At 54.8% G+C, this 13,133-nt stretch overlaps 1 protein-coding gene across 3 annotated transcripts in view; it reads left to right on the top strand.

Moving 5' to 3' along the window:
• Window positions 1-13,133, top strand: part of PPP1R37 (protein phosphatase 1 regulatory subunit 37) — a 38,760-nt gene that overhangs the window by 22,797 nt on the left and 2,830 nt on the right. For all 3 annotated transcript variants that reach the window (XM_021004207.1, XM_021004206.1, XM_021004205.1), the window contains exons 2-9: window positions 8,218-8,315; window positions 9,146-9,191; window positions 9,866-9,966; window positions 10,245-10,364; window positions 11,062-11,212; window positions 11,685-11,840; window positions 12,219-12,331; window positions 12,961-13,102. In XM_021004207.1, the coding sequence (XP_020859866.1) occupies window positions 8,218-8,315; window positions 9,146-9,191; window positions 9,866-9,966; window positions 10,245-10,364; window positions 11,062-11,212; window positions 11,685-11,840; window positions 12,219-12,331; window positions 12,961-13,102 (927 nt within the window). The remainder of the gene's footprint in view (window positions 1-8,217; window positions 8,316-9,145; window positions 9,192-9,865; window positions 9,967-10,244; window positions 10,365-11,061; window positions 11,213-11,684; window positions 11,841-12,218; window positions 12,332-12,960; window positions 13,103-13,133) is intronic.

The raw sequence follows: 13,133 nt of genomic DNA, 5'->3' as shown, positions 1-13,133 counted from the left end.
CGTTCTCTCTGAGGCAATGTTCTGTCTTTTTCTGTGGAGGAAATTTGGAGAGCTGAAAGTTTTCTCACCTACTCTGCCATCTTCCCAGAGTCTTCTCCCCCCTTTGCATTTTCATGAAGGTGACATGTATCCCTAGACTATTCTCACACCAGTGTTATAGAAAAGAGAATATAATGTCTTCTGACTTGACTTTTTTAGTGGTCATAATATTAGTGATTCATTTTCTTTCTCGTTCTTTTAGTATCTTTTGTTGGAGATATCTTGAAAACTCATCTCTCTGTCCCTTTAAAATTGTGATTTCCTTAGTCACCTGATACTACTGCCATACTAACAACTTCACCTTAGCTGGCATCTCCACTTTAAAAGACAACCGGTAATGTTCCAGGCATCTGCTGTGAGGACAGAAGCATATTCGAGGCTGTAGTGTTTGGGTTCTCTTTGTTGTCCTTCCGGTTTGACCGATAACTGACTTAGCTGGGTATCCTGAAGTGCTTGGGGGCTCATTTTCCTCCCCACTGCTCTTTGTTGTTTTAAGAGATCCTAACGCTTATCTTCAGGTTTTGGTTTGTTTTGAATGACTCTCTACTCTGAATCAGCATAGACTTTAGTTTGACAAGGAAGTAAGTAGGTGCTGGTCGAGTGGTTTCTGGACTCTGATGGTGATAGCTGGTTCACAGCCACTGAAATTCTCCAAGAAATCATGACAGTCATAAAACATTTTTACTTGTACCTAGTTCCCATTTTTCAGAGTTTGTTTAAGCATGACTCCATGGGGCTGTTGTAATTGAAAAGTCTTTTTTCGTCCTCGAGATCTTCTGATTTGCTGTTTACGTCAGCTTTTCTCCTTTAATCTTGCCCTGATGGTGATCTTGTCCTCTTTTGTGCTTTCTGCCTTTCCTCCTGTAGCTCTTCTTCCTGTTCTGGAGGAGACCACAAAGGTGACTTGTCTGCTTTGGTCTGGATTGAGGGAGGGGGCTGTGAGGAGCAAGGAAAGGTGTCCCCCACTGAGTCCCCATGGCACTGCTTGCCCTTTGAGGGCTGGCTCCAGCCAGCCCTGGACCTCTTCTCTCTCCTCTCTGCCCACTGTGACCCAGCTGCAGTTGTTGTTTGGATAAGGAGGAGCTCTTGAGATCCTGGGCGCTGTCCTCAGGACCTGCGCAGCTTGGGGCCCTGCCATTACCACATACTGACAAAGGGCTTTTTTTTAAAAATTATTTTTTTTACTAATGGGGACTGACTGAGTTGCCCTCCTGATTTGTACCCAGGGGCTCTTTCTACTTGCTCAGTCAGGCAATACATATTTTTTAAGTGCCTACTGTGTGCCAGGCACTGTGCTAAGCACCAGGGATACGAAAAGAGGCAAAAGATAGGCCATGCCCCTCAAGGTGCTCGGACTCTGATAACAAACAAATATGTATGAACATCGATTTCAAAAGAAACAAGTTGTAGACAGGATAAATAAAGAGATGAGAGAGAGAAAACTGAGAGATGGGGAAGGCAGGAGAGGGGAAGGGCTTAGGGGGAAAGATGATTAATTCGGTTTTAGACATGTTGAGTTTAAGATGACTACTAGACATCCAGGTTGAGCTGTCTGAGAGGCTGGGGCAGAAAGGTAGATGTGAGAATCATTAGCATAGAGCCGGCAATTCAATCCAAGGGAGCTGATAGAGAGGAGAAGAGGAGGGTCTAGAGGAGGGTCTAGGAGAGAGCCCTGAGAATGGGATCTGGAGGAGGATCCAGTAAAGGGAGCGGTCAGAGAGGCAGGACGAGAACCGGGAGAGACGGGGGGTGTCCCAAACACCTAGAGAGAAGTGAGCGTCCAGGAGGAGGGAGGCAGATGCTGTCCAGGGCTGCAGAGAGGTCAAGGAGAATGAGGACTGAGCAAAGGCCCTTGGGTTTGTCAGCTAAGAGATGACTGGTCTCTCTGGAGAGAGCTGTGTCGCTGGAATGATGAGGTCAGAAGCTGGATTGTCTGGGGGAGGGGAGGCAGCCTGCCTCAGGCAGGAGGAAGTTACTCAGTGGAGCTGGATAGTGGTTTTAGCGTGCACCCAGTTCTGCTGGAGGGATGGCTCATTCCTGTTTGAGATAATCACTTTTGTTTTATTTATTTATCTATTTTTTTGTTCGGTGCTGGCTATATCCAGCACTTTTCTAAATCATTTTTTGAAGAGGCAGCAAGGTGGCACAGTGGGTAGATGCTAGATCTGGAGTCAGAAAGATGTGAATTCAAATCCAACCTCAGACCCTAGCTGTATTACCCTGGATAAGTCATTTATTTGCCTCTTTTTGCCTCATCTGTAAAATGACCTTCCACAGTTGTTGAGGATAAGTGAGTTATTTGTAAAGTGCTTTGCAAAGCTTGCATTGCTATATGAACGCTACCTATATTTATCTTGATGATTCCTGAGTGGTCCATAGGAGCTTTTGGCCTCTTCAGTTTTCCAGCATCTTGGGGGGCTCATTCTTTTAGCCTCAAGGTGAATGTTAACTTGGTTGGGGAGGGTCAAGGGGTGCTCTTGTCCTTCTTCCTTCCTTCCCCTCCAGCTGTTGAAGCAGAGACAACAAATGATTTTCCAGATGGTCTTTTCCCTCATTGCCATCATGATGCAAAAGAGGAGATAGTGGCATCCCATGACATGATTCTGGTTCCCTCGGACACACGATAGAGCACGTTCACCAACTGCCTTATCTGCCTCTCTGAGGCCTCGCTTTTCATTTAGTGGTGGTTTTTGTCTTCTGGCTACATGTAGAATGACTCTGTCCACATAAATGTCTTTCAGTTTAGCTGGTAATGTAGAAACTGAGTTGCTGGACTGAGATTAGAAACCAGGTGCCAACAGTTAAATTCATACTCTGCTGCTGAATGCTCAAGCCTGCAGGCAGGGGCTGGCCTGGCTGGGGGGACCTTTGCTGCCCCCAGGAGCCCAAGGCTGAGTGCCCCTCCATGGGACTGTGCTTGGCCCGCAGCCTGAGGCTAGCTTGTCCGCCATGCGGTGAGCCAGTGCACTGGGCTTCACAGTCTTTAGGTGTCTGCGTGTCTTAACATGCCAAGTCTAGTCTCTCCCTACCAACACGCCAGGCACCCAGCCACCACGTTTGACATGCCAGCTTCCAGGTGAAGCTGTTTCCAGCTGGGAGTGTTTCTGGGAACATTCCTCTGAGGCCAAGTGACAAAGGACGGTTTCGACTGGCTCGGTGTCTCTGATTACAGAGACAACAAGCAGCTCTGTGGGGGGTGGGTAATGCCTGCAGTAGGGTTCCCAAGCAGCCTGGCAGTAGCTCATTCTCCTGGCCACGCCTCTCAGGTGGGAATGCACACCTGGGAGTCAGGACTCTGTTTTCAGATACACCCACCCCCCACCCCCACCTCATTTTGAACCTTTGTCAGTCAGTCTCCTTCTCATCTCTGGGCCTCATTTTCCCCGTGTAGGTTTCGGGTAGATGAACTTTACAGTCTCTAAGGCCCCATAGAGTTCTTATAGTCTACATTCCGAAGTTCTTTCTGGCTGTCTTTCCATGTTCTCTGGGTTTTCTGTCCCCATCACATTTTAGCCCAGGGCTGGACTCACTGTCAGCAGTGAATAGTGATTGAATTCAGTTGACTCCTGTTGACCAGAACCCTTCCAGAATAGTCACCTATAGGGGGTGGTAGCCCCATGGCCAGAGGCCAGCCCTGCCCCAGGGTGCCTGTTATTACCTGGTGTAGAGGGTGGGGCTGAGGTCACCTGAGCCCCTTTGGCTTGGAGCAGAGGATTGCTTGGGAGGATGAAGTGACATCTTACCATAGTGCCTGGCACACAGTAGGTGCTTAATGCATGCTTTCTTCCTCCCCTCTTTCCCCCCTCCTTTCTTCTTCCTACTGCTAGAGAGACATTTCTCAAACCCAGCAGGGGCTGGGTTTTCATCTTATCCCTTCCTCCCCTTGAGGATTCTCTGTAGCTTTCCCCTTTCCTACAGAGTTAAATATGACCTTAGCCTGGCATTCAGACCCTTCCACACTCTGTCTTTTCAGGTTCCTTTCCTTGGCTGAGCTACCCGCCATGCCTGAGCATTCAGGTATCCTTGGGCCAACGCTGCTTTCTTCCCTTGTTCTGGTCTCTACGTGTTTCCATTCAGCCTCTGGGAAGCCTCCCTTGGAGGACCTTACTTACTTCAGTACCTTGGGCTCCTTCTCTGCTTGGCATTCAGATTTCCATTATACTTATCAGCGTGCAGGTCTTGATTCTAAGTGCCCCGAGAGTAAGGACTGTCTCACATCTTTCCTTCACGCCCGAGTACAGGGTGTTGCTCCTAATAGGTGTTTTACACATTTTTTGAATGGTTAAAGGCCCTTACTCTGACTCCCTCCCTCAGTTTGATCAGACTTTGCCAGGACGCAGGGCTGGGGACCTGAGCATCTAATGGCAGGACCGAGGAGTCTCTGCCCATGAACTTTGGGAGCTGAGCACGAAGAAGCTCCCAGACCACTTAGTGCAAGCCACCAAAGGCACCCTGGCTGAACAGACGAAGGCCGAGATTCTGGCCCTGCCCCTGTGTCTTGATTTAGGGTGGGAGCCTGGAGAGGGAAAGTCACAAGGTCATAGTTTGAGACTTAGAAGGGATTTGTCCAGTGCAGTCCCCCAGAGGCCGACTGAGCTGCCCGAGCTCCCACAGGTGGGAAGCAGAAGGGTGACCATTCGAACTCAGCTCTGCTCCCTGCCAAGCTAGCGCTCTGTAGACTATGCCAGAGCTGGGTAAGCTCTTGGAGTTTGTCCAGTCTGACACCTCTGTGTGATGGAGAGGGAAACCGGAGCCCCACTGACAGATGGGCGTTCACCGGCCGTGTCCCCGGGGCATGCTGGGAGCCCGGGGAGGGGGGGGGCTGGGTGTCAGCTCCCCACTGGGTAGAATCTGAGTCTGTCTGTTTCTGTCAGCCAGGTGATCAACAAGCATTCTTTAAGCTCACATTCTGCTGGAAGAATACGTGTTCATATATCAGTGCAGACAGCAGAAATACAAACACAAATTAGCAGCAGTTTGGGAGGGGGGCAGTAGTACATGGCAGGGGAAATCAGGAAAAGCTTCATGAAGAAGCTCCTCCAGCTGCTGCTTGAAGGAAGAGAGGGCATTCCAGGTGTGTGGCCTGGCCAGTGCAAAGGCCCAGGGCCTGGAGGTGGGAGTGGTGTGTGTGAGAGACAGAGAGCAGGCCAGTGGAGTGGATTCTGTGGATTCTAGTGTGGGAGGGGAGTGAGGACCACTGAGGCTGGAAAGACCACAGAGGGACAGGAAAGAGCTCAAGGCACGAACCAAGAGGAAACAGCTTTCTGAGAGTAGAGCTGAAAAGGAGGCCTGCAACAGCTCCCCATCTAGCCCAGCGGTTCCAACCCCCCCCCCCCCCCGCTGTTGTCTGCTCTTCCTGTTGAAGGCCCAGGCCCTTGGGGTCTGTCATAGGCTTAGAACTGGGAGAGACCTCGGGGTCATTTAGTTCTGCCTGCTCCCTAGGACAGGCCTCCTACAGTGCCAGAGGCACACTAGGGACGGTGGGGTCCCCCAGATGGAGAGCCAGCAGTGACCGTGGAGGCAGGCCCGCTAGCCCACTGTTGCTGTTTGATTTGATCCTTGTACCTGGGTCTCCCTCTCTTGCCGTGCCTGGGCCCAGATCATGAGCCCTAGCCTGGTAGCCTATCCCACGTCTCATCGGTAGCAGAGGTTTAAGTGACTTTGCCAGAGTCATACAGCCGACATGCGTCCAAGCTGAGATGTGAACCCGCATTGTCTGGATCCAGCCCACCCCCCTCATTTTATCAGTGAGAAAACCGAAGCCTTCCAAAGTCCGTGGCAGAGTTGTCGGGGACCGGCGCTCAGGTTTGGTGACTCCGTCCGTATACGCTCCTGCTGTCCTGTCTCCTTACCTGCATCTCCGGCCCCTGCTTGTGTGCCCTGCTGGGGGCTGGTGCCCAGGAGTGAGCTCTATCTTGACGCGTCCTTCTGTGTGAGCAGCCATCAGGAGTCTCCCCCGATGCTGGCCTGGAGGCCTAGAATGAAGAGAAAGAAGGCCCAGTGGCCTTGCCCCAGGCTACCCATCACTTCGATGTCACAGCCAGGAATCCAGGGTTCCTGCCTCCCAAGTCCATGTGCTTTCCATGCTTCCAGGGACATGTCTTTGTACAGAACTCCGAGCCTGGGGAATTCTGGCCTCATCTGTGTGTCCTAGGCATAGGGTCTCTCCCCTTGCAGAGCAGAGCTTCCCAGGACCGTGGGCCCAGACTTCCAGGTATAAGGAGATCTGTGAAGGAGCATGGCCAGAGAAGGGGAGGGGACAGGGACAGGAGGGACAGGATTCAGTGGGCGCCCAGCAGGTCCTGGCTTCCCTGGCCCTGGCCCCCTTGGAGTCAACAATAACCTGATGCCCCAGCCCAGACATAAGTAATGCACGGGTGGTTTCAGGTGGACTTTGGAGCCCCCAGTGCAGGGCCAACTTACCAGTATTGGGGTTTGGGGCCTGAGTACAGTTCATCCTCTGTGACCCGCGGGGGGACCTTAATGCCTCCTCCAAGGTAAAGGCGAGGGGGCCGCCAGGGATCTTGCCTGAGCAGAGTGGCCAAAGTCTGTGGCTGCTGCCTTTGCTTTCCAGAGATGGCACCAGTGATACACAGCCAGTGTGGTAGCCCCCTAGCACCTAGCATTTAGCTCAGCTCTGTGTTGGGAGAGAGTGAGTAGGGAGGATCCTCGGGGCTAGGGTGGAATTAGCCCTGCCTCACCCCAACCACCCACATATTCCATAGCCCAAGGGGCCTTCTTCCCTTCCCCTTTCTGGGGGCAACCCCCCCCCCGCCCCAGCGAGAACTGTGGGACCTCCTGAGGCAGGAGAGCCGAGCCCTTGGGCCACTCTTTGCCTTCCCGTTGCTGCACTGGGATCACCTCAGAGCAGATTCGGGGGGGGAGGCTCCCACTGGGTCCTCCAGTATAGTAAAGGCAGGGGAGTTCAATGCACAGCTGGCCTCAGCCCTGCCCACACCCAAAACTTCTGATCTGACATCTGTGCTCGAGGCAACTCTGTCAGTGAACCCGCAGACCGATCTCTGTTCCTATACCTCTGGTATGGAGCAAATAACGCTTCTGGGAGTTGGGAGAGTCCTGGGTTGGCATCTGGCCTCTGGCATTTACTGCAGGTTATCCTGCAACCTCATCTGGACATTGGCGATGCTGTTGTTCCCGTTGTACCGACCTCACAGAGTTATTGGGGATCAAATAAGATATATACATATGTAAATAAGATGTGTCTTATGTAAAAGCCTGCTGTTCTGGGGCCTCTCCTTGGCCTGACCTCTGTTCTGACCACCCCGGATGTTGGGGAATCTTCAGTGTTAGAGACCACGAGCCTCCCGGAAGGGCTGGCCATGCTGTCCTCTGTTTCCTCCCTCTCCTCAACTTCTCTACCCTGGAGCTGAGCAGATAGTCACCCAGCTGTCAGCCCTGGCCCTGTGCCTGGGGAAGTGCCAGCATGGCATGTACCAGGCAGCCTACTCCTGGGCCAGCCTCCCTGTCTGCGCCGATGGCTCACCGGCCAGCGCTCGCCGTCTGACCTGTACTCAGCACTGTGGCCTTCATAAGGGAGAACAGAAGGGGGTTTCCTTTACCTGCTGCCTGATGGGAGGCCCAGACCCTGGAAAGGGGAAGCAAGAATGCTCGGAGGGGCTAGCCTCGACTGGAGGGGCTAGCCTCGGAGTACAGGGGAGCTTTGCTTGTTTGAAGGGCAGGTTGCTCGGTGTCCCTGCAGCTTTGTTTCCTCCCCTGCGTTTGCACTGCCTACCTCCTGATCTTGGGAGTAAAGAGATTTTTAAGCCTTGAGGTATTGTATGAACTGCAGCTGTTCCATTGTCCTGGTGCAGTTTTCACAAGACTCTAACCACTGTGTGACCTTGAGCAAGTCTCTTCCCCAGCCCGCGGATGTTAGTTTCTTCCTTTATAAAACGAGGGGCTTAGGATGAGACCATGTTTGCTGGAGGTGTCCTGCGCCACTCCAGTGACAGCGAAGGGCACCCTTTGGGGATGGGAGTCCTGTGGTGAGGTCGGTAGGAGCAGGGAAGGTGAGTGCTGCAGTTGGGTGGGGTCGCCCGCCTCGGCCCTACAAGCTTTGAAAGGTTGAGCACCTATGGGAAAAGACTAACCTGGCCCTTTCCTCTCCTGCCTGTCCCCCTTCGCTCTCCTCCCGACTCGGCCATCTCCTCGCCTCAGCCCAGAACGTGACGGTGGAGGAGATCATTGGCGCCTACCAGCAGGCCTGCCACAAACTGAACTGCAAGCAGATCCCCAAGCTCATCAAGCAGATCCAGGTACCCCAGGGCCGGAGGGAGGGGGCGACCGAGGAGGGCATCTGCTTCAGCTCTCTCCTCCTCTCTTGACACTGGCTCGGAGCTAGAATTGGAAACGTTCTAGACTAAGATAGAACCTGCGTTCTGAGGGCCCTCTTGTCTTTGGCTTTCCCTGTTGTAAGGGCCTTCCTGGCTCTGCCATTCACTCTTTCATGCTCTAGAATCACTCCCAGATGTGACTTTCTTTAGTCAGAAAGCCAGAAAACGCTATTCATGCGTCATGGTTTGATCCCCAGTAGCCTGACTCATTTCATTCCTTCTCTGCTGACCTGGAGCTGGGATGCACGCGAGGCGACCAGCTTAAGACCGAATGGCCCATGTAGGGATAGATTCCCTGACGCACCTTACCACCCCGAGCCCTGGACTCTAAGTCCAGACTAGATCAGTGTTCTTTGCTCAGTTTCCTCAAGTGAACCCCGTGGGGGGCAGCTTGTCTCTGCTACAGAGCCAGTTGTGGAAGAGTCAGGGTTGGGGGTTATTTGTTTCTAATAGTGATGTTGAGAGGAGAGCCTGAAGGCCTGGGTGGACCTTCCTCTGCTGCCCATCCCAGAAAGTCACCTGCCCAGGGCCACCATAGTAGTAATGAGAGGACTGTGATTTTAATTTATGGCTCATGGCTCCAGGGTCCATGTTTTAGCTTCCTGCCTTCCTATATCTTTTTCTTACCCCAGATCTCTAGATGAGGGTGGCAGGTGACCCCTCAGAGTCCATCCAGCTGTGACCGTGGATCTCCTTGGTCCAGGGTCCTATGAGGCGCTGGCATTCTCACCACCTGCCTTTACTTTTTGCAGGAGTTTACAGACTTGGCACACCGAATTGATTGCCTTGATCTGAAAGGTTGGTGTTCAGAGATGCATGCATAGATGGGGTGGGGCTCCTCTCCTTAGCCTCAGGCATCTGGGCAGAGGATCGGTTTGGGGGGGGGGCGGCAGAAAAGAGGGTTAGAGTGAGGCAAGAGAGGCCCGGGTCCTCCTCCTAGCTCTGCCCTTTGCTCCTTGGGACACGGGGTACATTACTGAGGTTGTGCTTGGTGATCTCTGAGGCTCCTGCTGGCTCCAGATACCATTGTCCTGAGAGGTGAGGGGAGGCTGGAGCCCTGTGATCCAGGGAACCCAGGGCACGGGTTTGCTGGGATCGGGGACCGGGCCGGGGTTAGGCATCCAGGGAAAACCCAGAGACCCAGAAGACTGAGTGCCTCAGGAGGGCAGGGGTGAAGCCTGAGCTGTGGGGCCATCATCCGACGAGGCCTGGGGGGGGTGGGGACGCATGTCCGGTGTGGGCATGTATGTTGTTGCACAGAAGTGTTCTCTTGAGGGTGGGGCGGGGTCTCTGTCACAACTAGGGGAGAGAACAAGATCTCCAACTAGACTCCCTGCTGACCTTTAGAAGATCTCCTAATAGCTTGAAACAGACCCCTGCCTCCCCCGTGTAATGCCACCTGGGTGCCCCGGGTGGGGGTAGAGGAGGCCTTTGTGTCAGGAGTCCTTGCTTCCTGAAGCCTCTGATTCCAGGAGAGAAGCTGGACTACAAGGCCTGTGAGGCCCTTGAGGAAATCTTCAAGCGGCTGCAGTTCAAGGTGGTGGACTTGGAGCAGACGAGCCTGGATGAGGATGTGAGTGGGGCCACTGATCACGAGGGGGCTGCCAGGGAGCTGGCCTGTGGGGGGGGCCAGGGGCCCCTGTGCCCACCCCCACCTCCTCTTGTCTTGGTGTTGCCAGGGCCTGGCACATGCTTCCCCATTGGCTGGTGGGCAGGGGCTTGGCAAAGGAAGCTGCATCTCTGTGGGACTCTGGTTCATCTGATTCACAGCTGCCCAGATGGGGAGGACCGGCAGGGACTTGGGACTCCCGGGCCCTCTCGTCAGGTTCTTCCTCTGCCTCCTTCCGTCAGGGCGCTTCTGCGCTGTTCGACATGATAGAATACTATGAGTCGGCCACCCATCTCAACATTTCCTTCAACAAGCACATCGGCACGAGAGGCTGGCAGGCTGCTGCTCACATGATGCGCAAGGTCAGTGTTCACCCCCAGGCCTTGGGAGGCCATGGGGCAGCTCTGAGCCCCCTCCGGGATCTCCCTCAGGGCACCTTATTAGTCCCTTATTAGTCTCTGTAAGAAGAGAGCTGAACAGCACAGCCGCCTCCGCTCTGCAGCGTTGGGCAGGCTAGGGGCCAGAGGCCTGGGAAGTGGGCCTGCTCCCATGGGAGGCAGCATCTGCAGCATCACGGCATATTCATGCGTGGAGCCAGGGACAGTCTGGGCCTGCCTTCCCCCTGCCCCCTGAGTATCATACCGTTGGCAAAGTCCCCCGCTGATCGGAGAGCCCGCCACGCACACGCACACACGCACACGCACGCACGCGCACGCGCACGCGCACACACACGCACGCACACACACACACACACGCACACGCACACACACACACTCACACACACACACACACGCCAGCACGTCAGGGGAGCAGGGAGTAGAGAGGATGCTGAGTGCCCCCCTCAGCCTCAGGCACAGCTTTTGGGTTTGGGTACAGAGCAGTCAGAGGGCTCCGAAGACCAGCCACGTGGACGCTCGACAGGGGTTTGCTTGGGATATTCTTGCTAATGGAGACTTGGGGAAGGCACAGAAGGGAAAATGTGGAGGGGAGACTGGAGGCCCGAGGAGGCCCAGGTCAAGAGCTCTGGGTTCTGACCTGATGCTTCTCTGGCCCCTGTAGACAAACTGCCTGCAGTACCTGGATGCCCACAACACCCCCCTGCTGGACCACTCCGCCCCATTCGTGGCCCGTGCCCTGCGGATAAGCAGCAGCCTCACCGTGCTGCACTTGGAGAACGCCAGCCTGTCGGGGCGCCCGCTCGTGCTTCTCGGTGAGTGGCCCAGAGGTCAGGCTTGTCCCCGGGATTGGGGAGGGGACCCGGACAGCCTTTCTAGGCTTGGTGCCCTCTCGTGTGACCTGTGTTGAAGGAAGGGATTCACTGGAGCTCACACAAGCAGGGAATTAGCAGGAGAGGCAAGATGCCGTCCACATCTCCTGGGAACAGCTCCTGCTCCCACCTCCTCAGGTGGGGTGGCTTCGCGCGGCCCTCTGCCGTTCCCTTCCCGGGCTTCAGGGCCCTCGCAGGAAAACGGCACTTGGATTTGCAGTACTTTGGCCCTTTCAGACTCCCGGGGTTCTTGAAGTCTGATTCCTCCCCATGTCCGTGATCAGAGGCTGAGGACATGGCCCTTCCCTGGGTTTTCGGCGGAGCGATACCGCACCAGTGCCAGGGCAGGAGGGGTGGGCCCGAGGGGGCGGAGGGAGGGTGGCAGCTGGGCTGAGCCTTCCCGCTGGGCCCGCAGCCACCGCCCTCAAGATGAATGTGAACCTCCGGGAGCTGTACCTGGCCGACAACAAGCTCAATGGGCTCCAGGACTCGGCCCAGCTCGGGAACCTGCTCAGATTCAACTGCTCCATCCAGGTCCTGGACCTGCGGAACAATCACGTCCTGGACTCGGGTGAGCGGGGGCAGGGGCGGGGGGGGGCAGTTCTTATTGGGCAGGAGCCATCTGAAAGGAGAGCTTCCTGCCTCACTTTGGTGGAAGGACCGATGGGAACCCTTGGGCGTGGCTCTGTTCAGCCCTCAGATGCTTCATCTGTAAAATGGGGCACTGAGAGGGTCCCACCAGAATAGGCCAGTGGCTCTCTGTCTCCCCGTGTCTGTCCTTGTCCTGCCCTCGCCACCCAGCCTGGGCTTGTTTCTCAGATCATCCATATCCCTTTTCCCTCCCCTCTCTCCTTTCGGACTAGAAATAGGAAGCTTGGGGAGGTAGGGGGAGAGAAGCTGAGTGGGTCCCGAGTATCCCACCCCAGCAGCCTCCGGCTTGTTCCCCCAGGTCTGGCCTACATCTGCGAGGGCCTGAAGGAGCAGAGGAAGGGGCTGGCCACCCTTGTTCTTTGGAATAATCAGCTGACACACACGGGCATGGCTTTCCTGGGGATGACGCTGGTGAGTTACGTGCACCAGGAAGGACCTGAGAACGTGGGGTGGCCTTAGATTTTACAAACAGAGAAGCTGTCTGAAGCCCAAGGTCTTGGAATTGGTCAGAGTCAGAAGTCTCTTGGCTCCCAAGGGGTCTTTCCATCAAACTTAGGACTGGGAAAAATGGGAAGGGAGCTGGAGAAGGGCTCAAGCAACCATGGAGGGTTTGACTTTGGACTTAACTGGCCTGTCTCCCTTTGCCGGGCACCAGCTCCCTTGTTTCCCAAGATCCCACTTTTGCAGTAAGTAAATGAGAGTTGGGAACCTTGAGGGACAGTCTAGAGGCCTGGTCTGCCCCTAGTTCAGGAACTCTTGACTGGATACTGTAATCCAGCCTGAGAGAGCCTTCGACACATGGCTGGGACATTGATTTCTAGTGTGACTTGTGTCCTGCCTCCTGCAATGTTGAGTGGGAGGTTTAGAGAGGACCTAACGAGTCCCTCATTTCAGAAAAGGAAGGCGAGGCCCAGCGGGAGGGAGCCCGGTCCTTGGACGGCTGGTGCACCCCTGGCCTGGCCTGGAGGCACCTTCAGTCCTCAAGCTTAGCCTGGGCTCCCCTTGCCCTTGTGTGTCTCCCCAATTTCTCTTGTCCTCAGCCCCATACCCAGAGCCTGGAGACTCTGAATTTGGGCCACAACCCTGTTGGAAACGAGGGTGTCCGGAATCTCAAAAATGGACTGATTGGGAACCGCAGCGTCCTGCGCCTGGGGCTGGCATCGACTAAACTGACATGCGAGGGTGAGGAGCCGCGTGGGTCTGGGGTTGAGGG

This window comes from Phascolarctos cinereus, unplaced genomic scaffold, assembly GCF_003287225.1.
Source record: "Phascolarctos cinereus isolate Bilbo 61053 unplaced genomic scaffold, phaCin_HiC Scaffold_726;HRSCAF=1367, whole genome shotgun sequence".
NCBI lineage: Eukaryota > Metazoa > Chordata > Mammalia > Diprotodontia > Phascolarctidae > Phascolarctos > Phascolarctos cinereus.
This window is presented reverse-complemented; position numbering and strand designations above follow the sequence as displayed.